This window comes from Plecotus auritus (assembly GCF_963455305.1).
Source record: "Plecotus auritus genome assembly, chromosome: 10".
NCBI classification, from domain to species: domain Eukaryota; kingdom Metazoa; phylum Chordata; class Mammalia; order Chiroptera; family Vespertilionidae; genus Plecotus; species Plecotus auritus.
In genome coordinates this window covers 4,878,755-4,901,832 of record NC_137785.1, presented here as the reverse complement: position 1 = coordinate 4,901,832, position 23,078 = coordinate 4,878,755, and the positions used below count along the sequence as shown (strand labels likewise).

The following is a 23,078-nucleotide window of genomic DNA, read 5'->3' as shown; positions in this document are numbered from 1 at the left end:
GAGAGAGAGAGAGGTGAGAGAGACACATCAATTGGTTGCCCCCCAAACACATCCAGACCGGGGCCAGGAATTGAACCCGTGACCCTTTGATGCCTGGGCCGGCGCTCTAACCACTGAGAAACACTGGCTAGGCCTAGAAGTTGGCACTCTGTCCAACATCTTTCCATTCCCCTATCCCGCCTGTGTTGAGGCTCATTCCACTCTATGTTTCTACGAGTTTGGCATTGGTAGATTCCACAGATAAGTGAGAACATACAGTATCTGTCTCCCTCTGTCCCATTTATCTCACTTAACACAATGCCCCACTGTGTCACCCATGTCAGAGCTGGCAGGATTTACGTCTTCTTCATGGCTGAATGGTATTCTTGTATGTATGTATTCAGAAAATGGCAAATGCCACAGATCAGAGCATCCTAAAAAGTAATGATTTTCAGAGGCAGCACCGCTCCAGGCTGTCCCATCAAACACTAAAGTGTCGAATCCAAGTGAAACCATTACTGGGGAAATGGCACAGTTGACATCTGATGAGGACGGGAAGGGATGTGGGGTCCAGAGAGGGGCATAGGCATCATTTTGGATTTCTCTTTTCTAGGTTTGTACCTAATTTTGCCCATTTGTTTAGTTACTGAATCCAGGCAAAGTCCTCTGAACAGAAGAAAAGACTCAATAATGTTCGTCTGGTCACGTGGAGATAAAAAGTAAATAATATGGTATCACGTAAAAATAGATAGTGTACAATAGAATTGTATACTTGAAACTTGTACAATTGATTAAACAATGTCACCCCAATAAATGTAATTTAAAAAAAGTGGAGGAGAGCATGAGGTGTTAGATGTGGGGACCCACACCTGCCACGGGGGATGGTGCTTCAGGTCACAGGGGTGAGGAAAGGGGGGGGGCGGTCATTACAGAAAGCCAACCAAGACATGGAGAGGAAACTCACATTTAATAGAGGGAGAAGCTGGTCCAGGGAACACTCGGACATCTCCTGCACCAAACCATGTTCATTCCGTTAGAAAAATCAGCAGGCAGTTCTCCCAACGCATAGTCCCGACTTTCCTTCAGCGCCTCCTGGGGTCCTCAGATGGGCTCCAAGGCTCCCCTTCTCTGAATGGTGCATTGTTCCCTGTGCATTCACGTCCTGTCTGCATCCTGGGTCCGTCTCTGGCTGTTTCGAGCCTGAAATACCAGCACCCCGAGCACCACCAGGACCAATCCAGCCACGCCCATCCGGATGAGATTCCCCAGGGTGTAGTCTTGGGGGTGGGAGGCTGGGAATTTGGAAAAACAGGTCACAGAGGCCGGGACCCTGGATATTCACCCAGAGCGCCCACCTCCCCTTGACAGGACATGACCCTCTGCGCCCAGCCCCATAACTGAGAGTTTCTCCCACTCACTGATCTTAGGGTCTGAGTTGTTTGGAGTTGGGCTGAGGGTGTCATCTGCTCTTGAGAATCATGACATGAGGGTGTGAGTGAGGACCTGGGGAGGCAGGAGCCTTCCTCCTGGGCCCTGTGCTCTCAGATGCCCCACTTCTCAGATCATAACTTTTACACCGTCCCTCACCACCCAGCCCCACAGCAGGAACAGCAGAGCTGGGAGCTGAACCAGGGCTGATCCACCCTGTTCCCTCCTCTGAGCTGAGCCTGAGCTGAGGGGGAGGACTTGGGGCCCAGACCCTTGTCCTGCCTGTCCCTCCCTGTACAGTGTCACCGTCACTGAGATAGAGGGGACAGGCCCCATAACATCACGTCCTGGGGGTTTCCCTGTGAGGCCCTCTCCCAGGAGGTCAGGGCCAGAACCCACGGGAAATCTAAGCTCTGGACAAGGATTCTCTCCTTTCACACCTGCAGACACTGAGGCCCAGACAGAGGAAGGGGGTGTCTATGTCAGTGAATCCAGAGGGATCTGAACCCCCACATGGCTCAGCCCCTGTCCCACATGGTAGCACCCATCAGCTCCCCACAGAGCCCCTCACACAGAGTGGGTGGGAGAGACCAATCCTCAGTGCCTCCTGGGTTCAGGATGGGGCAGGAAGGGTGGGGTCTGCCTTCTCCCCAATGAGCCCAGCACCTCCAGCCTGTGCCCCCAGATCTCCCTCTGCCATGACCACCACACCCATCACCAGCCTCAGACCCAGGGACGCCCAGCCCCCCCCCCCCCCAGGACACACGCCCGCCCTTGAGGATCTGGGTCCCTCGATCCCCTGCCAGACTCTCAGAACTTGCTGGGTGGACAGTGCTCCCTCTGTGCAGAGCTCCCCGGGACTCACCAGCTGTGGCGGTGAGCCCTGTGGGTGGGGGGCTGGGGCCTCCAGAGGGTCCTGGAAGTGAGGACAGGAAGAAGGTGAGAGGCTTGGGCTCACCCTGGACCCCATTTAACACAGACACCCTCTTACATCTGTGCTGTGGCCCCTGAGACCTCCCACTGCTTCAGTATCCAGGTGAGGAGGAGGAAGTGGACGGGGTGGGAGGGCCTCCAAGGAAAAGATCTCCTTGGGGCGAACATCCCAGAAGCCCCCAACACCCTTTCAGCCCATAATTGTTCTGGGGACGGGACCCTGAGCTGACAGCTCAGCAGACAGGGTCAGGGGCCCTCACCTGAGACCAGGAGCTCCAGGGGCTCACTGGGGAGTGACAGGAGGAAGGGGGAGGTGCTGTCAGAGCTGTAGCACCTGTAGGTGCCCCCATGGGCTGAGGTCACAGGACTCATGGAGAACTGTGCCTGGTACTGCTGAGCTCGGTGCTCTGATCTCAGATGCAGGGGGGGATCGGCTGCCCCCTCCTTGGACAGAAGGAAAGTGCCCCTCAAGCTCTGTGACTGACACAGCAGGGTCACGTTCTCTCCTGAGGCCACCCTGGGGCCTGGCTGCACCGAGAGGGAGGGTGTGTCAGGCAGGTGTCCTAGAGAGAGAGAGGGAGGGTGAGGGCTGTCCACAACTGACCAAGGCAGAGAAGAGCAGAGAGGATGGATGTCATGGTGTTCTGCCCTGAGAGTCATCAGGCCTTTCTCTAAGGACCCTCCTCTCTGTCTGTCTGTCTGAGTCTCGCCCCACCCCCGCTACCTTCCTCTCACCCCCTGCCTCTCTCTGTCTCTCCCACTCCCTGGACTCTGCACTGTGATCTGGCCTCACCATCTGAGACCCCAGCAGGGCCTGTGCAGAGAATGGGTCCCTGACTGAACCCACTGGTTCCTCACCTGCCACCAGGATTTCCAGGGGGTCGCTGGGGGCCGACCACTCAGAGGAGAGGTTGTATCCACCGTAGCATCTGTACCGGCCCCCGTGGGAGCTGCTCACAGTGCCCAGGGGGAAGTGGGCCTGAGAGAGCCCAGCCTGGGTCTGCAGAACAAGGCTCTGGGGGAGGTCCCGTCCGCCCTCCTTGTGCAGAGCGAATCTGTCATAGCCGACATCAGAGCGACACTGGAGAGTCAGGCTCTGTCCAGAGGCCACGATGGGGCCCTGCTGGCTCAGGAGGGAGGGCTTCCCAGACTCACCTGGGGAGACCAGACATGAATTACAGGGGTGGCTCCTATCTTAACCCCCTTCTCCTGACCTGGCCCCCAGGTCTCACCTTCTTTCTCTCTGTGTCTCTGGCCCAGTTACTCCTGGGCTCTCCTCCCAGCAAAGATGCCAATAACCTGGTTGATACCTCAGTCTGAATGACACAACAATGGGACTCACCTGGGACCAGCAGCTCCAGGGCATCACTGGGGCTTGTGCACATATGAGGCCAGTTCCTGTAACAGCCATAGCATCTGAATGTCCCTCTGTGGCTGGGGGTCACAGGGCCCACAGGGAACATGGCCTGGTACTGTGGCTGTGAGTGCAGGGTCCAGAAGAACCTGTGATCTCCTTCCTTAGTCAGAATGAACCTGTCAAGTCTCTTCCCTGAGCCACATTGGAATGTCACGCTCCCTCCTGAGGTCACGACAGGGCTGGGCAGGGCTGAGAGGCTGGGTTTGCCATAGGATCCTAGGGGGAAAAGTAGGAGGAATGTAGTACAGGTCACACCTCCCTCACATCCCCCAGGGCTGTGCTGTGAGAGGGAGGAACCCTGAGAGCAGACCCCCTTCCTGAGGGCAGAGCCTGAGGCTGGGACCCCAGAGTATCCTCTCACCTGTCACCACCAGCTCCAGGGGGTCACTGCGCTCTGACCAGCCAGCAGGGCTGTGATAGTAACAGTGATATATCCCTGCATCATGGTGTGTCATGTGTGTGATGGAGAAGTTGGCCTTGTCCCCAGGATCCAGTGGCTCCTGTTGGAACCACAATATTGGGCTTCCCTCTTTATCCAGACGGTACTCCTCAGCCCCAGGGGAACCCTGACACCAGATGGTCACAGGGCTCCCCCAGGGGATCAAAGGTCCTGGCTCAGCCCAGAGGGTGGGTTTGGGGAAGGGCCCTAAAAGAAAACCAGAGCTTTTTTACAAGAGCCTTCCCCACCCTCATCCCCCAGCTCAGCCCAAGACCCTCTCATTTCACCACCTCATCCCAGCACCTCTGTGCTCCCTCCTGAGCCCCAGAGGTGAAGGTAGAGGAGGGACATGGAGCCTGGGGAGGACTCACCTGCCTGCACAAGGGTCCTCGGGCCCAGACTCAGCCCTGGAAGAGAGTCCCTGTGAGAGATTTGCACCCGGATGTCTGAGCTGATTCCCCTCCCATCAGGGCCCGTCCACTCGAGCTGCCTGAGCCTGAGGTTCCCCATGAACAAGGGGGTGCAGCCGCCCCTCCTGCTCCCCGTCCCTGTGTTCACAACTGACCGAGGCAGAGAAGAGCAGAGAGGATGGACATCATGGCGTCTGTTCTGAGGGTTCCTGCTCTGCTGATGGAGGAGGCCTGGGCCTGAAGGACAGAGACGCACAGGATGTGGTGGGTCAGGAGCTGCTGCCGCCCTTCTCGTTTCCCTCACATGTGGGCCCACAGCAAGTGGGTGGCCCCGTCCTGGGTGGCTCTGGATTTCCCCAGGATGAGCGCTCAGGGGGAGTCCAGGCCTCTGGAGACACAGCTCAGCTCTGAGGTCTCATCTGTCTCCCAGGACTCTGTCTGGTCTGAACTTCTGCTCCGAGAGGGCAGGCCCCTGTTCTCGGTCAGAGGCAACCCCTGGCCGGCTGGCTCTAAAGAGGGCAATCACGTACCTTCTGAGCCACCACAAGTGGAATTTACTTTCTGTCTTGGTCTTGTCCATAAACAAATATTTATCTCCTTCTACCTGCCAGGTATTTATCCAGGTACCAGAAATACAGCCATGATGCAGGAGACACATTGCCTGTATTTTTAGAGCTCAGACAGGTAGACTAGGACATTCTAAGGCTAATGTGTGAATTACTTATTTACAAAAAGGAAATTTAAAAAGAACTGTATGAGAACAGCTGGGACCAGGTGAAGACTGTGTTTGAAGGATTGGCTGTGTGAGTAGGTGGAGACCTAAGAGGTGGATGAGAACATGGTAGAGAGGGAAGAACATTCTAGATGCCTCTGGACACATACAGACAGACTGTCTGAAAGGGAGTAAGGGAGAGGGAGGTGGTGGCTCATCATGGGTGTGGTGATTGCCACACAAGGGCATTGATGAGGTGTTTATCACAAACGGAACATATGAGAAAAAAACTATTTGTTCAGATCGTCTTATAAAATCATGTGTCATGTATTACAAATGAACTGTAGGAGTGCAATATCCTATATAATAAAGAGGTAATATGCAAATTGACCATCACTCCAACACACAAGATGGCCACCCCCATGTGGACACAAGATGGCTGCCACAAGATGGCCAGCAGGGGAGGGCAGTTGTGGGTGATCAGGCCAGAAAGAGAGGGCAGTTGGGAGGGACCAGGCCTGCAGGGGAGGGCAGTTAGGGGTGAACTGGCCTGCAGAGGAGGACAGTTGGGGGGGACCAAAGCCTGCAGCGGAGGGAAGTTGGACAGAACCAGGCCTGCAAGGGAGGTTAGTTGGGAGTGACCAGGCCAGCAGGGGAGAGCAGTTAGGGGTGATAAGGCCGGCCAGGTAGGGCAGTTAGGGGTGACTGGACTGGCAGGGAGGGCAGTTAGGGGCAACCAGGCCTGCAGGGGAGAACAGTTAGGAATGACCAGGCCTGCAGAGGAGGGCAATTGAGGGCAACCAGGCCAGCAGGGGGAGGGCAGTTAGGGGTGACCAGCCTGGCAAGGGAGGGCAGTTGGGGGAACCGTGCCAGCAGGGGTGGACAGTTAGGGGCAACCAGGCTAGCAGGGGAGGGCAGTTAGGGGCAATTGGGCCAGCAGGGAAGCAGTTAGGCATCGATCAGGCTGGCAGAGGAGTGGTTAGGGGGTGATCAGGCTGGCAGGCATAAGCAGTTAGGGGCAATCAGGCAGGCAGGCAGGCAGGCAAGCAGTTGAGAGCCCGCAGTCCTGAATTGTGAGAGGGATCCCAGATTGCAGAGGGTTCAGGCTGGGCTGAGGGGCACACACACAACCGTCATGCATGAATTTCTTGCACCAGGCCTCTAGTTTGTAAATAAAACACCAACAAGGTGGGAGGGGGTGAGCCTGGGGAGCTTTGCAACATGCATCTGCACATGAGACCCTGAGGATCAGGTGAGACCTCAGACACTGCTGAGCTGCCTCCTGAAACCTGGACTCCCCATGAGCCCTCCACCTGGGGAGATGCAGAGCCAGGCACAGGGTCGTTCCCTCCCCGGGCTGTGGGTCCACAGCTGTGAAAACCCTGAAGGGCAGCAGCTCCTGACTCACCACATCCTGTGCATCTCTGTCCTTCAGGCCCAGGCTTCCTCCATCTGCAGAGCGGGAGCCCTCAGGGCAGACACCATGACGTCCATCCTCTCTGCTCTTCTCTGCCTCGGTCAGTTGTAGACACGGAGAGGGGGAGCAGAAGGGGGGGCTGCACCCCCTTGTTCATGGGGAACCTCAGGCTCAGGCAGCTCCAGTGGACGGAGCCCTGATGGGAAGGGAATCAGCTCAGACATCCGGGTGCAAATCTCTGATGGGGAGTCTCTTCCAGGGCTGAGTCTGGACCAGAGGACCGGAGTGCAGGCAGGTGAGTCCTCCCCAGGCTCCATGTCCCTCCTCTTCCCTCACCCCTGGGCCCAGGAGGGAGCACAGAGATGCTGGGATGAGGTGATAAAATGAGAAGATTTGGGGTTGAGCTGGGGCAGTGGTCAGCAAACTCATTAGTCCACAGAGCCAAATATCAACAGTACAATGATTGAAATTTCTTTTGAGAGCCAAATTTTTTAAACTTAAACTTCTTCTAACGCCACTTCTTCAAAATAGACTCGCCTAGGCTGTGGTATTTTGTGGAAGAGCCACACTCAAGGGGCCAAAGAGCCGCATGTGGCTCACGAGCCGCAGTTTGCCGACCACGGAGCTGGGGGATGAGGGTGGGAAGGGCTTTGTAATGCAGCCTCTGGTTTCCTTCCAGGGACCCTCCCCAAACACATCATCTGGGCTGAGCCAGGCCCTGTGATCCCTTATGGGAGCCCTGTGACCATCTGGTGTCAGGGGACCCGAGGGTTTAAAGTGTACCACCTGTATAAAGAGGGAAGTCCAGCAGCCTGGTACAAACATAAGCCACTGGAGCCCGGGGAAAAGGCCAAGTGGTCCATCACACACATGACAGAACATGATGCAGGGATATTTCACTGTTATTATCACAGCCCCACTGGCGTGTCAGAGCGCAGTGACCCCCTGGAGCTGGTGGTGACAGGTGAGTGGATACTCAGGGGTCCCAGCCTCAGGCTATGCCCTCAGGAAGGGATCTGCTCTCAGGGTGTCTCTCTCACAGCCCAGCCCTGGGGGACATGAGGGAGGTGTGAACCCCATTTAACATGCTGCCTCCTCCTCTCCTAGGAGCCTACAGCAAACCCAGCCTCTCAACTCTGCTCAGCCCTGTCGTGACTTCAGGAGGGAACGTGACCCTCCAGTGTGACTCAGGGCAGGGATTTGGCAGGTTCCTTCTGACTGAGGAAGGAGATCACACCCTCTGGTGGACCCTGGACTCAAAGCCACAGCCCAGTGGGCAGTCCCAGGCCCTGTTTCCTGTGGGCCACCCTGCTAGTGGTTCTCAACCTGTGGGTCACAACCCACAGGTTGAGAACCACTGCTGTAGAGCCTAAGACCATAGGAAAACACAGATATTTACATTACCATTCATAACAGTAGTAAAATTACAGTTATGAAGTAACAACGAAAATAATTTTATGGTTGGGGGTCACCACAACATGAGGAACTGTATTAAAGGGTTGCGGCATTAGGACGGTTGAGAACCACTGGTAATGGGAGATCCCTTGCAGGTAACTTTCTGTTTCTCTCGTGCAGCCTTTAAGATCTTCTTTGTATTTTACATTTGCCAATTTAATTATGATGTGTCTTGTTGTAGGTCTTTTTGGGTTCATCTTGCTTCTTGGACTTGTGTGACTTTTTTCTTCCCAAAGTCAGGGAAGTTTTCTGTCATTATTTCTTCAAACACGCTTTTTTTCCCCTTGCTCCGCTTCCTCTCCTTTTGGCACCCCTATTATTTGGATGTGGTCTCATTGCATGTTGTCCCAAAGCCCCCTTAGACTCTCCTTCTGCTTTTTAATTTTGTTTCCAGTTGCTGCTCTGCTTGGGTGTTTTTTTCCTGCCTTGTCTTCTAACTCACTGATTTGGTCCTTAGCTTTTTCTAGTCTACTGTAGAAAGTTTCCATTGTCATAAAAAGGAAATGAAGAATGACATAGCGGCCAAAAGAACACAATGGAAGAAATTAGGAGAAGAAAGGAAAAAGGAGAAGAGAGAAAAAATAATAATAAAAATTGAGAATAGAAAAAAGGAAAAGAGAAAAGGAAATTGAGTTGGAGCAGGGAAGAGGAAATTAGAGATATGAACAAAACAAGAGACTAGAATAATAACAAATGGATAAAGCAGATAGATAAGGAAGATCCATTTTTAAAAAGGGGGGAAAGGAAAGGAAAGAGAAAAACTAAAAAGGAGAAAAGTGTAGAAAAACGGGAGGGGAAAAAAGAGTAGAGAGTAAGAAAAAGGAGCAAAAAATAAAAGAAATAAAATAAAAAATTTTAAAAAATGAAGTCAAGTGTCCTTCGCTTCAGCCAAGTTTTAATGCCCCGTGGAAGCTGGCGTAGGACCCCACTCTTCTGTTCTGTCTGCCAATTCTGGGCTTCCCGTTAGGTACTTAGGTGTTAATTACTGGCAGGCACTGTCGTTTGGTTTTTAGCATCTGCTCGAAGCTCCAAGGAATCCACTGGTAGGTCCACTGCTTGTGTCTGTCTCCACAGGCCTTGGTGTCAAGCAGGAGGGGCCAATCTGCCCTCTTTGCCTGCCCACCAGCTGTCAATCTCAATCACGCAGGAGTCTGTTTCTGACAGGGCTTTCGGTAGGGTTGGTGTTGTTTTGCTTTCAGGGAATAAGATGGATGTGTTTCCTGTCTTCCACGAGTGGCCTAAATATTACTCTGTCCTTGGCTGGACAGAGATCCTTGTATGGAAACCACTGGGGTCAGCTGGCACTCTGGAATTTTTATCAGTCTGGTTCCTTGAAGAGTGAGGCATATGGCCCCTTCTCCACTCTGGTCCCTGAGGGCTCCTTGAGACTGTTCAGACCCATAAGCTTGGCCTCTGCCTTTGTTTCCTCTACAAAGCTAGAATGCAGGGTATAACGGGCTGTATATTCACTAAGGGCAGGTTTTTTTTCCCCTTTACCTGCCCTCTGGGTATTGGGAGGCATTAGCTCCTCTCATGGAAAATGGCCATTTCGGTTTAAAAGCATATGAATGACCCAATGCAGGACTCCTGACTACTGCTTTTTCAGGACTCCCTGCCCTGCTTCCCTCCCCTGCCTGTCCTCAGGCAACTCAAGTCCACATCTCCCTCCCTGAGCCAATGCCTCGTGTGTGTGGTTGCCAACGAAAACTCCCGTGCTTGGTCTCCAGGTGCCTTCTGTTCTTCCTTGTGATAAGTCACCTCCTCAGTTGGAAATTCCAGGCGAATGTTCTCCAATCTGGTTGCATTTCAAGCCTGGCTTTGAGGCCAGGTGCGTAACAGGTCTGCCTATCCAGCCCCCATTTTTTCCCACCCTATGGCTGACTTATATGCCATTGTGTATATATGCTGTATCTTTCTCATCCAGTCATCTATGGAGCTGAAGATTCAATCCAATCTTTTTTCCCCTCTAAATTCTTTTTTTTTTAAGAATATTTTTTTAAATATATTTTATTGATTTTTTACAGAGAGGAAGGGAGAGGGATAGAGAGTTAGAAACATCGATGAGAGAGAGACATAGATCAGCTGCCTCCTGCATGCCCCCTACTGGGGATGTGCCCGCAACCCAGGTACATGCCCTTGACCGGAATCGAACCTGGGACCCTTCAGTCCGCAGGCCGACGCTCTATCCACTGAGCCAAACCGGTTAGGGCTTCCCCTCTAAATTCTTGATATAATAGCACAGGCCAATGATTTTTAAGGCATTTTCTTTTCTACCATTCATGGTTTTTAATTTTCTCATTTAATAGATTTGATGTGTACTATTTACATTATCATTTTTTTATATATATTTTATTGATTTTATACAGAGAGGAAGGGAAAGGGATAGAGAGTTAGAAACATCGATGAGAGAGAAACATCGATCAGCTGCCTCCTGCACACCCCTTACTGGGGTTGTGCCTGCAACCAAGGTACGTGCCCTTGACCGGAATCGAACCTGGGACCTTTCAGTCCGCAAGCCGACGCTCTATCCACTGAGCCAAACCGGTTTTGGCTACATTATCATTTAATTAAAAATGTTCACTTCTGTTTTGGTTCACACATTTATTATTGAGAAATCTGTTGCTTTTTTTAAAAAAAAAAAAGTAAGGATATTTGTTATCTTGTTATTAATATAGTAGAGGTCCAGTGCACAAAATTTGTGCAGGGGTCAGGTCCCCTCAGCCCAGCCTGCACCCTCTCCAATCTGGGACCCCTTGGGGGATGTCCGACTGCCTGTTTAGGCCCGATCCCCGGCAGTCAGACATCCCCCTAAACCAGCAGTCGGACATCCCTCTCACAATCCGGGACTGCTGGCTCCTAACTGCTCAACTGCCTGCCTGCCTGATCACCCCTAACTTCCCCCCCTGCCAGCCTGGTCGCCTCCAACTGACCTCTCTGCCAGCCTGGTCGCCCCTAAGTGCCCCCCTGCTGCTGGCCTGGTCACCCCTTGCTGCCTCCCTCTGCCAGCCTGGTCACCCCTCACTGCCCCCCCCCCCTGCTGACCTGGTTACCTCCAACTGCCCCCCTGCCAGCCTGGTCACACCCAACTGCTCCCCCTCCCCCCCCCCCCGCTGGCCTGGTCACCCCCAACTGTCCCCCCTGCCAGCCTGGCCACCCCATGCAGCCTCTGTTCAGTCATTTGGTTGTCCCTCACTAACCCCCCTGCTGGCCTTGTTGCACCACGCAGCCTGCTGCTCGGTCATTACTGTGAAGGAGTCCCAGACAATTTGCCTATTCCTCTATTATTAGTATAGATTTTTATTCACTTCAGAGAGGAGAGGAGAGGGACAGAGACATAGAAGCATCAGTGATGAGAACCATTGATTGGCTGCCTCCCACAAGCCTCCTATTGGGGAACAAGACAGCAACCTGGGCATGTTGCTTGACCAAGAAAGGAACTGTCACCTCATGGTTCGTAGGTCGACTCTTAACCACTGAGCAACACTAGTCAGGTGATATTGCTTACCTTGACTATAAAATCAGGTGACTCCCAGAGGTTTCCAGGATCTGTGGAGGTCCACATCAGGCTTCCACCCCTCTGGGAAATGCGAACCCCCTCCTGAAGTGTGGGGTCTGGGTCCCTCCTGGACTGGTAGACTGACAGAGCAGCATACACACTGGGCTCATCTGGGGGCTCCTCTGATGGGGAGGATGGGAGTGCACATGTCTTCTGTCTGAGGGTCAAGTGGTTCAGTTGGGCGTAGGTGACAGCCTGGACCAGGGGGAGAGTGAGTAGGATGAAATGTGGTTAGAGTTGGGGTAGCCTTGGGGTCTGGAGAGGATGGGACCCGCCTGACTGTCCATCTGTCTGTCCTCTTCTACTTGTCTGCCCTTCTTATCCAGTAATTCCCCTGACAGGGAGGAAGGAGAGGTGGCCATTCCCTGCCCAGGTCTTAGTCATGAGCAGTTCACCTGGGTGTACATTGCTCCCTGGGGGTCTTCATCCTGCCCATTCTGCTGGAGACAGTGAGACGGAACAGTGTCTCCTTGATTCCACAGTAGAAAGTCTCCTGCCACTTATCCTCATGTTGCCAGAGAGATGACTTACACTTTAAATAGACCAGGCCCCTCTCCTGGTGGAACCTGCAGGGCCTTCCTAAGACCTGGGGCCTCTGGATGCTTCTGTGGTTCTGACTCTCATCCTAACGCGCTCTCTCTTGCTCGCTGGGCTCATGGCCGCTCCTCCTGAAGAAGCAGGCCCTGCCTCAGGACCTTTGCGCCCGCTCTTTCCCTGTCCCCCCACCATGCCCTCTATCCCCTCCTCTTGCTTTATGTTCCTTCACAGCACTTTGCTCTCTGGGACACTGTCTGCTTGTTTGCATATTGTCTCCCTCGGCACAGGTGAGCTCGAGGCGTGTGGAGACAGTGTGACTCAGGGCTGTGCCGTGGCCCCTAAAGGGAGCGGTAAACAGTGAGCCCCTGTCACATCTGCTGGGTTAATGAGTGAAGGGGTCCTGGGGACCTGTGGGTGAGTCACTTATTCCTGCCTCCACCTGACACCTGGGGCTGCACAAGGTCAGACAGAGGACAAGCGGCCAGCAAAGGGGGCCACATAGGAGGGGCCATGAGGTCACAGGTAAACCAGGAGGAGTGAGTCACAGCAGGATGACCTGGGGGTCCAGAAGGAAAGGTCAGTGTAGATGATGCTGAGAAGCAGGTGAGGTGGGACAGGGAATGGTCCATTGGATTAAACTGGGTGATAGGAATGTCCTTGGTGGCCTGGACAGGAGCAGGGGTCTCACCTGAGGGTCCAACTCCACGCTCTCCCCAGGCTGTGGGTCCTTCACGGCAGCATCTGCTGGGGCAGAATGGGGGTGTGTCTCCTGGCAGGTCCCCAAGTTCTCAAGGCTGCAGGCCCTGCCTGCTCCCAGATGGACCACTATCCCAGGGTGAGGTGAGGCATCAGTTCAGGCAGTGTGGATCTCACCCTGAACCCCACCCTTCCAGTCTAACTCCTCCACAAATTTATCCTCAATCCTTGTCTCCCCTCCCCCAGGGCAGCTGTCACTTCCTCTCACAGAGGGGCTCCTCCTGGGTGTCCACAGCTGGGCTTCAACTGGGGGAGGAGACAGGAGTGTTAGGGGCAGAGATGGGCCATAGATGGTGGAGTTTTCGGGTCTTTCGGGCAGGAATTACATGATCTGCTGGTCTCTGTCCTTGGCCTCTGGGTCTGTGGTCCCTGCAGGAGGCTGGACATGAGCCCCTCTCTGGGCTGGTCAAGAGGGACCGTCTCAGCCCTGGGAGGTTAGGAGCCCCTCCCCCTGTGATTCACAGAAAAGAAGGAAACCTTAACACTCACTTGTGTGCATATTTCATGAGACTGAACATCTGTGCTGACATGTTTTCATTCTAGGCTTTCTGACTTCAGATTCTGGAGAAGTCTTTTCTCAGCTGACCTTCTCCATCCATTTGGTTTTCTGTGGTAGGTACTCTGAGCACCCCATTGTGTGACCCAGGTCAACCTGATCCCTACTCACCTGAGGTCCTGCCATTGCTTTGATGTCGGTGTCGGAGGTAGAAAAGGAGGGAGAGCAGCAGGACCAGGGCCACCGAGACCCCGATCAGGATGTTCATGTTCCATTTGGGACCTTGGACATGAGTGACGTCATGAATGAGCCAGTGATGCCATTGAAGGAGCACCTACTGTGTGTGAGGCGTGTGCTGAGGTCTGTCACTCATCTCCTCTTGAGAAGGCTAACCCCTATTTTGTAAAACTACTGTTTGGAATTCTCTGCTGTTTTTTTAGATGGACTCTTATTCTAAAAAAATAACTTTGCTTTCTAGCCTGCTTGAATAATGAGGAAGATAAATTTAGCTGTCTGACCTTGTAGGCCAGAGACTAGATATGCCCATACTCTCAATGCCACGCCAGGTGCATTTTTTTAATTGGATAGAACTGTGTTGTTTTCAAGGCCAGCAGCGAGATAACCACTAAGCACACATAGGGCCGGCTCTTTAATAAAAAGGGAAGTTCTGCTTGTAGCCTTGCTTAGAATTTGAATTCATTTTCTCTAAGCCCACCGGTGAATACAGTGTGACTCCAAACTCTCTGAGCATTATTTGATTAGTCCGGTTCTCTGTAACACGCTCACTTCACAGCAGTCATGCATCAGGGATTGCTCACCCCATCTCCCACTTCACTGAGGCTCAGAGAGGTCAATCAAGTGCCCCAGGTCACCCAGGTTTGGTGGGGCAGGGCTGGGACTGGAACCCAGGATGGTGGGTTCCCTGTGCTGTCCTCACACTGCCCCCCCAGGGGGACACCAGCTTCGTGCTCTGGGCTCCTCCTCTGCAGGGGCCTGTCCACGTCTCATCTGGAGCTGAGGGTCCTTCCTCATTACCCGCCCCCAGCATAGCAGGGACAGGAGGGGCAGGATGAGGGGTGGACTCTGAGTCTCTCCCGGGTCCATCTCCACCCTGCAGGCCCTGACACCCCCTTGGGAAGGTCGGGCTGGGCAGGGAGCTCTGCCTTCCTGAGCTCTGTGAGGTCACCTCATCTCCCAGCAGCCTGTGAGCAGGATGGGACCAGGGATGAGCAGATAGGAACCCCACACTCAGAGGAGAGAAGGGACCGCCCAGCCCCACAGCAGGAGCAGCAGAGCCTGGAGCTGAGCCAGGGCTAATCCACCCTGTTCCCTCCTCTGAGCTGAGCCTGAGCTGAGGGGGAGGACTGGGGACCCGGACCCATGTCCTGCCTGTCCCTCCCTGAACAGTGTCACCGTCCCTGAGACAGAGGGGACAGGCCCCATAACATCACGTCCTGGGGTGTTCCTGTGAGACCCCTCTCCCTGGAGGTCAGGGCCAGAACCAACAGGAAATCTAAGCTCTGGACAAGGATTCTCTCCTTTAAAGTTGGAGGCACTGAGGCCCAGGCAGGGGAAGGGCGGGTCCAAGTCAGGAACTCCACAGGGTCCTGAACCCCCTTGTGGCTGAGCCCCTGTTGCAATGGAGGCATTCCGCCACCTCCTTCACTTACCCCTCTGGGTGCCTGACTCCATGGTGGGGAGCAGCCCATCCTTAGAGTCTCCTGCGGATAAGGATGTGGGGTGAGAGGAGCTGGATTCTCCCCATCTGAGCACAGTTGCCTCTCCCAAGGATGGGCCCCAACATCTCCCTCTGCCCTGACCACCCCACCGGTCACCTGGCAGCCTCACAGCCTCAATAGCCTGGTGGTTCCTGGCATCACCGCCTGATCCCAGCCCCCAACCCTGCACACAAGCCATCCTGAGTATCTGGGGGAGATTCGATGCCCTCACAGACTCTCAGGACATCCTGGGTGGTCCGTGCTCCATCAGAGCCCAGCTCTCAGTGACGCAAGATCTGTGGACATGGGCCCTGTGGGTGGGGGGCTGAGGTCCCAGAGTGTCCTGGGAAGGACAGGAAGAGGGTGAGGAGCTGGTGCTGACCCTGGAGTGGGAACTTCACTCAGATTCCTCCTACATCTGTGCTGTGGCCCCTGAGTCCCTCCCACTGCCCACCTGACCCCTTCTGGATCCAGGTGAGGAGAAGGCTGTAGACAGTGGTAGGGTGCCTCTAAGGGACAGATCTTCTCTAGGTGACCATCCCTAGAGCCCCTCTTCCCTTTCAGCCCATAATTCTCCTGGGGACGGAATCCTGAGCTGACAGCTAGCACACAGACAGGGTCAGGGGCCCTCACCTGAGACCAGGAGCTCCAGGGGCTCACTAGGGTGTGACAGCAGGAAGGGGGAGGAGCTGTGTGAGCTGTAGCACCTGTAGGTGCCCCTGTAGGCTGAGGTCACAGGACTCATGGAGAACTCTGCCTGGTACCGCTGAGCTCGGGGCTTTGATCTCAGACGCAGAGGGGGATCAGCTGCCCCCTCTTTGGACAGAAGGAAAGTGGCCATCGGTGTGGGAACCCCTTTCACGTCCCGCGTGGTTCAGGGTTCCGGTTCAGGGTTCGGGTTCTGGAGGAGGCCGCACACAAATGAAAGAAGACTAGAAAAATATTAATTTGGGAATATTGGGGGCCAGGCGGAAGCCCACCTCTAGTGGGAGGACTACCCTTTGCTTTGGCCTTGCCATCCCTTTAATTCAGGTTTGGGATACACTCATTGCTCTTAGGCAGGCAATTCCAGTTAACAGGCAGATTATCTTATCAGTAAGGATTTACATGATTAATTGGTGGGGAAGTTGCTTCAGCTACCATTGTCTCAATTAGATAGGGAGTGGTTGGCTCTGACCTTTCAGAGCTTCAAGGTTGACCAGCCTTCCAAGTTCCTTGTCCACACCTTTCTATTAGTGAGACAATGATCAGTTTCTGGCACGTCGGTCCGTGACTGACACAGCAGGGTCGCATTCTCTCCTGAGGCCACCCTGGGGCCTGGCTGCACCAAGAGGGAGGGTGTGTCAGGCAGGTGTCCTAGAGAGAGGGAGGGAGGGTGAGGGCTGCCTGCCCACCTTGTTCTGGCCTGAGAGTCAGCAGGCCTCTCTCTGAGGACCCTCCTCTCTGTCTGTGTCTGTTTCTCTGAGTCTCTCCCTCTCTCTTCCCCCTGCCCCTGCCTCTCTCTGAGGACCTTCCTCTCTGTCTCTGTTTCTCTGAGTTTCCCCCTCTCCCTCCCCCCCGCCCCTGCCTCTCTCTGTCTCTCCCTCCCTGGGGCCTGCACTTTCATTCTGGCCTCACCACCTGAGACCCCCAGCAGGGCCTGTGCAGAGTCTGGGTCCCTGACTGAGCCCACTGGCTCCTCACCTGCCACCAGGATGTCCAGGGGGTCGCTGGGGGCCGACCACTCAGAGGAGAGGTTGTATCCACCGTAGCATCGGTACCGGCCCCCGTGGGAGCTGCTCACAGTGCCCAGGGGGAAGTGGGCCTGAGAGAGCCCAGCCTAGGGCTGCAGGACAAGGCTCTGGGGGAGGTCCCATCCCCCCTCCTTGTGCAGAGCGAATCTGTCATAGCCGACATCAGAGTGACACTGGAGGGTCAGGCTCTGTCCAGAGGGCACAATGGGGCCCTGCTGGCTCAAGAGGGAGGGCTTCCCAGACTCACCTGGGGAGACCAGACGTGAATTACAGGGGCTGCTCCTCCCATAAACCCCTTCTCCTGTCCTGGCCCCCAGGTCTCACTGTCTCTGTGTCTCTGGCCCAGGACCCCCTGTGCTCCCCTCACCCTCCCCCCTCTCACATTGGGCTCCCTTCCTAGCAAAGATGCCATGTGTCTGGTGCCTCAATCCATGGATGGGAGCAGGATGGGACTCACCTGGGACCAGGAGCTCCAGGGCATCACTGGGGAGTGACCAAACCTGGGGGCTGTCCCTGTAACAGCCATAGCATCTGAACCTCCACCTGTGAAGGGGGGTCACCTGGCCCACAGGGAACTGGGCCTGGGACCGCCCACTGGGCTGTGGCTCTGAGTCCTGGGTCGGGTAGAGCCTGTGTTCTCCTTCCTTAGTCAGAATGAACCTGTCAAATCCCTCCCCTGAGCCACAGTAGAGCATCACCTTCTCTCCTGAGGTCACGACAGGGATGGGCAGGGCTGACAGGCTGGGTTTGCTGTAGGCTCCTGGGAGAGGAGGAGGCAGCGTGTTAAATGGGGCTCACACCTCCCTCATGTCCCCCAGGGCTGGGCTGTGAGAGGGAGACACCCTGAGAGCAGACCCGTTTTCTGAGGGCAGAGCCTGAGGCTGGGACTCCTGAGTGTCCTTTCACCTGTCACCACCAGCTCCAGGGGGTCACTGGGCTCTGACCAACCAGTGGGGCTGTTATAATAACAGGAGTATCTCCCTGCATCATGCTCTGTCATGGGTGTGATGGAGAACTTGCCCTTGGTTGTGAACTTCCTTTGAGTCTGTGTGTTCTAAAGCACACATTTTCCTTCCTTGTACAGAGCAAACTTGTGAGCCTCCAGGATCCCCTCACACCAGAGGGTCACAGGGCTCCCATAAGGGATCACAGAGCCTGGCTCAGCCCAGAGGGTGGGTTTGGGGAGGGTCCCTGGAAGGAAACCAGAGGCTGCATTACAAAGACCTTCCCCACCCTCATCCCCAGCTCAGCCCAGGACCTCTGTGCTCCCTCCTGGGCCCAGGGGTGAAGTAACAGCTGGGACATGGAGTCTGGGGAGGACTCACCTGCCTGCACGTGGATCCTGTGGTCCAGACTGAGCCCTGGAAGAGAGTCCCTGTGAGAGATCTGCACCCAGACGTCTGAGCTGATTCCCCTCCCATCAGGCCCCGTCCACTACAACTGCCTGAGCCTGAGGTTCCCATGAACAAGGGGGTGCAGCCCCCGCTCCGGCTCCCCCTCCTGCTGCCCCTCCCCATGTCCACAACTGACCGAGGCCGAGAAGAGCGGAGAGGAGGGACATCATGGCGTCTGCTCTGGGGGCTCCCGCTCTGCAGATGGAGGACACTCAGGGCCGGAAAAAACAGAGACGCACGGGATGTGGTGGGTCAGAAGCTGCTGCCGCCCTTCCGCGTCCGTGAGCTGTGCACCCACTGCACGCGGACTCTCCCGCCCTGGGCCTGGCTCTGAGTTTCCCCAAACGAAGGGCTCAGGAGGAGAGAAGGCTCTCCGGGGACAGGTGCCCGATCCCTCCCGGCGCTGCAGGAATCTTTTCCTTTGTTGGTCTGGCCTTTGGGTTCTGTGAGGACAACTTTGAGTGGACTTTGCAGGGTCTGGTTGGTGCTGTTCGTCCATCCGGAAACAGTCTCAACTCCCACTGGACGTTTTCATAGCAGAGGTGTTAGTCGTTTATTCCTCATTGTTCACATGAAGCTCAACAATGGAACTGCCAATGGACCCAGCAGATCCCACTTGTGGGAACATATCCTCAGAACCCAAAACACCAATTGGAAAGAATGTATGCTCCCCTGTGTTCAATGCAGCATTATTTACAATAGCTACAGAGGTCCTCAGACTTTTTAAACAGGGGGCCAGTTCACTGTCCCTCAGACAGTTGGAGGGCCAGACTATAGTTTTAAAAAAAAACAACCTATGAACAAATTCCTATGTGCACTGCGGGCCCGGGACGCGTCGGCTGCTAAGCAGGACCTGCAGCGGCACCTGGCGGGCTGGATAAATGTCCTCTGCGGGCTGCATGTGGCCCGCGGGCCATAGTTTGAGGACCCCTGATTAAGAGGTGGAAACAGCCCAAGTGCCCATCGATGGATGAGTGGGTAAAAAAAACTGTGGTACATTTACACCATGGAATACTACGTAGCTGTGAAAAAAAGAAGGAATTCTTACCCTTTGGACAGCATGGAGGGACCTGGAGACTCTTACGCTAACTGAAATAAGCCAGTCAGAGAAAGACAAATATCCCATGATCTCACTTCTATGTGGAATCTAATGAACAACATAACTTGATCAAAAAATAGGTCCAGAGGCATGATGCATGGAACAAGTAGACAGATCTCATGGAAGGGAGGGGGGCGGGCAGAAAAAGATTAACTAAAGAACTTATTTGTATATATGCATAGCTCAAAGCCATAGATATTAGTGTGCAGAAGGCCTGCAGTGGGGTGTGTGCTGGGTGGAGGGGGGTGCATATAGGCAGAGATGAAGGTCATCTGTAATAATGTCAATAACAATACAAAAGATACAGTATTATCTTGAAGGGGAAGGCTATCTGTAATAATAAAAGGGTAATATGCTAATTAGACCGGATGTCCTGCTAGATGACCTTCCGATGAAGCCGGGGCTGCAAGGGAAGCCTGGGTCCCGGGTGCCAGAGGGAAGCCGGTGCTGGCAGATGGGGGAAGGAAGGCCTACGATTGCACCAATTTCATGCAACGGGCCTCTAGTGTATATATCCTATCTAATAAAGAGTGAATATGCTAATTGACCATCACTCCATCACAAAGATGGCTGCACCCACAGCTGAGGCCAAGTTCCCTTAAGGAGTCTTAATGAGCAATCAGCAGGGACCTGAGGCTACACCCTCTCCCGCCCCTGTGGGGCTTGACAGGGGACCTCAGGCCGGGCCCCCCACCCAGCAGGGCTTGACAGGGGACCTCAGTCCTCGCCCCCTGCCCCAGAGCCAGGCCAGGGGACCCGAGGCCACGCCCCTCGCCTGGCGGAGCTTGACGGGAGACCTCAAGATGTGCTTCCCGTCCTGGTGATGGGCTAGGGGACCTCAGGCTGATCCCCCTGCCCCAGCGCCAGGCAGGGGGACCTCAGGCCGTGCCCCCCACTAGGTGGGGCTTGACAGAGGACTTCAGGCCGTGCCCCCCACCCAGCAGGGCTTGATGGGGGCCCTCAAGGTGCACCCCCAGTGCTGGGTCAGGGGAACTCAGGCCGCGCCCCCCACCCAGCAGGGCTTGACGGGGGCCTGAGGCTGTGCCCCCTGCCCAGTGGGGCTTGACAAGGGTGGGACTGGCTGGGTCTGGATCTAGCCCAATTTGGGGGGGGCGGCCAGGTCTGGGTTTCACATGATTTTGAGGCGCATGTGGGTGGGCGGGGACTTGACTCTGAGTCCCCCTTTTAATGTGCACGAATTTCGTGCACCAGGCCACTAGTCTATATATAAAAGCCTAAGCAACCAAACAACCAAACGACCAGTCGACCGGTACTATGACTCACACTGACCAACAAGGGGCAGATGCTAAATGCAGGAGCTACCCCCTGGTGGTCAGTGAGCTCCCACAGTGGGAGGATCCGTGCAGCTGACATACGTGAGCCAGACACCAGGCTCACTGCTGGCGAGAGCAGCTGAGGAGGTACGAGCCCCTCCCACCTCCACGGCAGCACTACCGAGTGGTGGCGGCAGGTACTGTGGGGGCAGCTGGGATGAGCAGGAGTGGTGCAGTGCCTGGCCTGGGCTTGGGCTGCTCCTTGGCCGCCCGCTGCTCTGCACACTACTACATCCCTTGGGGGATGTCAGACTGCCGGTTTTGGTCCGATCCCTCAACCTGGCCTGCGAGAGGATGCAGGCCAGGCTGAGGGCCCCCACCAGTGCATGAATTCGGGCCTCAAGTATAAAAAAAAAAATTAAGAATGCTAATGGTAACATGATAGGAGACATACCAAGACAGGAGGAGAAATGGATTTACAGAGTGACAGATGTCAGAGGGGAGGAGGGTGGGAGGGGGGGAGTTGTTGAAGAATGGGAAGCGATTCACTAAAGAACTTTTAAGCACAGCACATGGACACAGACAACAGTGCAGGGAGGGCCAAGGGAGGGGAAATGGGGTGGGTGGAGGCGGGCAAACAGAAGAAATGGGGGACATCTGTAACAGCATCAACAATAAAAATTAAATATATTTAATGATTTTGTTGTTTAGATTCCACATTTAAGTGATTCTATATGGAACCTGTCCTACTCCGACTGGCTTATTCCACTTCACATACAAACCTCCAGGTCCACCCATGCTGCGGCAAAAGGTAGGACTTCCATCCTTTTCCACAACCGAGTAGTGCTCCACTGTGTCAACGTATCACCGCGTTTTAATCCACTCATCTACCGACGGGCACGTGGGCTGCTTCCACACCTTGGCTGTTGTAAATGAAGCTACAGTGAACGTAGGGCACGCGTACCAGGTGTATTCTTTCGAATGAGCGCTTCAGGGTTCTTCGATTCTCTCCCCAGAAGTGGAATCACTGGGTCAAATGGCAGTTCCACGTTGTTATTTTTTGAGGAGCCTCCATACGGCTTTCCACAGTGGCTGCACCGGCTGCATTCCCAGCAGCGGTGCAAGAGGGCTCCCTCTTCTCCACATCCAGCACATGCATTTCCCTGATGATTAGTGACTTTGTGAATATACCGCGGAGCGAGGGCAGGCTCTGAAAAAATGGTGCTGGGAAAATTGGACAGGAATATGGAAAAAGGAAGGAAGGAAGGAAGGAAGGAAGGAAGGAAGGAAGGAAGGAAGGAAGGAAGGAAATGTACCACCCACTTACACCATACACAAGAGTACAGTCAAAATGGACAAAAGAGTTCAATGTAGGTCACAAAGGCATCAAATTCCCAGGAGAGTGACCCTTCTTGGGTCGTCACCTTAGAAGCAGGTGAGGAGCAGAAGTTCGGACATATGAACAGATCACATTCAGCTCCTGTCGACCTGCACTTCCTGAGGCTGAGGACTTGGGGACCAGGGTGCTTATGAGGATGGGGAGGCAGGGACTGGGCCCAGCAGAGAAGGTCACAGGATGTGGGGGGCAGGGTCCTCACACCACGCGCGCACTGTTCACAGGCGCTTGCCTCACAGAAAGGCGACAACCTGCTTCTCACCCTAAAAATAGCAGGCGCTGAGGGTCTGACTGGAACCACATCTCCGAACAGCCTACATGTATTTGTTTTTTATTGAATTTTTTTGTTGACTGGGGTGACATTGGTTCATAAAATTATACAGGTTTCGGGTATATGATTCCACACCACGTCATCTGTACATAGTATTGTGTGCTTATCCCCCTAAGTCTAGTCTATTTCCACACCACTTACCGCGTTTTTACCTCCCCCTGTCCCCGCTTCCCTCTGGCAGTCACCATACTATTGTCTGTGTCCATGAGTCTTTCCTTTTATTTCTTTGCTTAATCCATTCCCTTTCTCCCCCAGCTCATAACCCCCTCTCCTCTGACAGCTGTCAGTCTGTTCTCTGTATACACGAGTCTCTCTCCACTATGTTTTATTTTGTTTATTAGATTCCAAATATGAGTGAAATCATAGGGAACTTGTCTTTCTCCGACTGACGTATTTCACTTGACATAATGCTCTCCAGGACCATCCATGCTGTCGCAAAAGGTAAGAGTTCCTTCTTTATTTTACAGCTGCATAATATTCCATTGTGTAAATGTACCACAGCTTTCCTCTGCTGATGGGCCCTTGGGCTGTTTCCAGATCTTGGCTTTTGTAAATAATGCTGCTGTGATTACAGAGGGGCATAGATATTTGTGGATTT

General features: G+C 54.2%; 2 protein-coding genes and 1 pseudogene across 3 annotated transcripts in view; all 3 read right to left on the bottom strand.

Moving 5' to 3' along the window:
* Nucleotides 1-1,134: 1,134 nt before the first annotated feature.
* The window catches only part of LOC308235303 (leukocyte immunoglobulin-like receptor subfamily A member 6), a gene marked incomplete at both ends in the record, with an annotated part of 88,653 nt that continues 66,709 nt past the window's right edge, over nt 1,135-23,078 (bottom strand). The window contains one exon of the mRNA XM_080644064.1: nt 1,135-1,271. Coding sequence (XP_080500190.1) covers nt 1,135-1,271 — 137 coding nt within the window. The remainder of the gene's footprint in view (nt 1,272-23,078) is intronic.
* LOC308235228 (leukocyte immunoglobulin-like receptor subfamily B member 4) lies at nt 2,587-4,795 on the bottom strand (the record flags this gene model as incomplete). The annotated part of the gene is made up of 4 exons (XM_080644013.1): nt 2,587-2,856; nt 3,930-3,973; nt 4,119-4,403; nt 4,762-4,795. The coding sequence occupies 4 exons, from the start codon at nt 4,793-4,795 to the stop codon at nt 2,587-2,589; spliced, it is 633 nt and encodes a 210-aa protein (XP_080500139.1).
* Nucleotides 12,825-22,452, bottom strand: LOC308235226 (leukocyte immunoglobulin-like receptor subfamily A member 6; annotated as a pseudogene). The gene is made up of 12 exons: nt 22,412-22,452; nt 18,312-18,361; nt 17,893-18,177; nt 17,444-17,746; nt 16,937-17,233; nt 16,515-16,609; nt 15,887-16,094; nt 15,206-15,256; nt 13,707-13,817; nt 13,157-13,285; nt 12,972-13,024; nt 12,825-12,839 (listed from the first exon to the last, which is right to left on the bottom strand). The product of its transcript is annotated as a leukocyte immunoglobulin-like receptor subfamily A member 6 (transcript).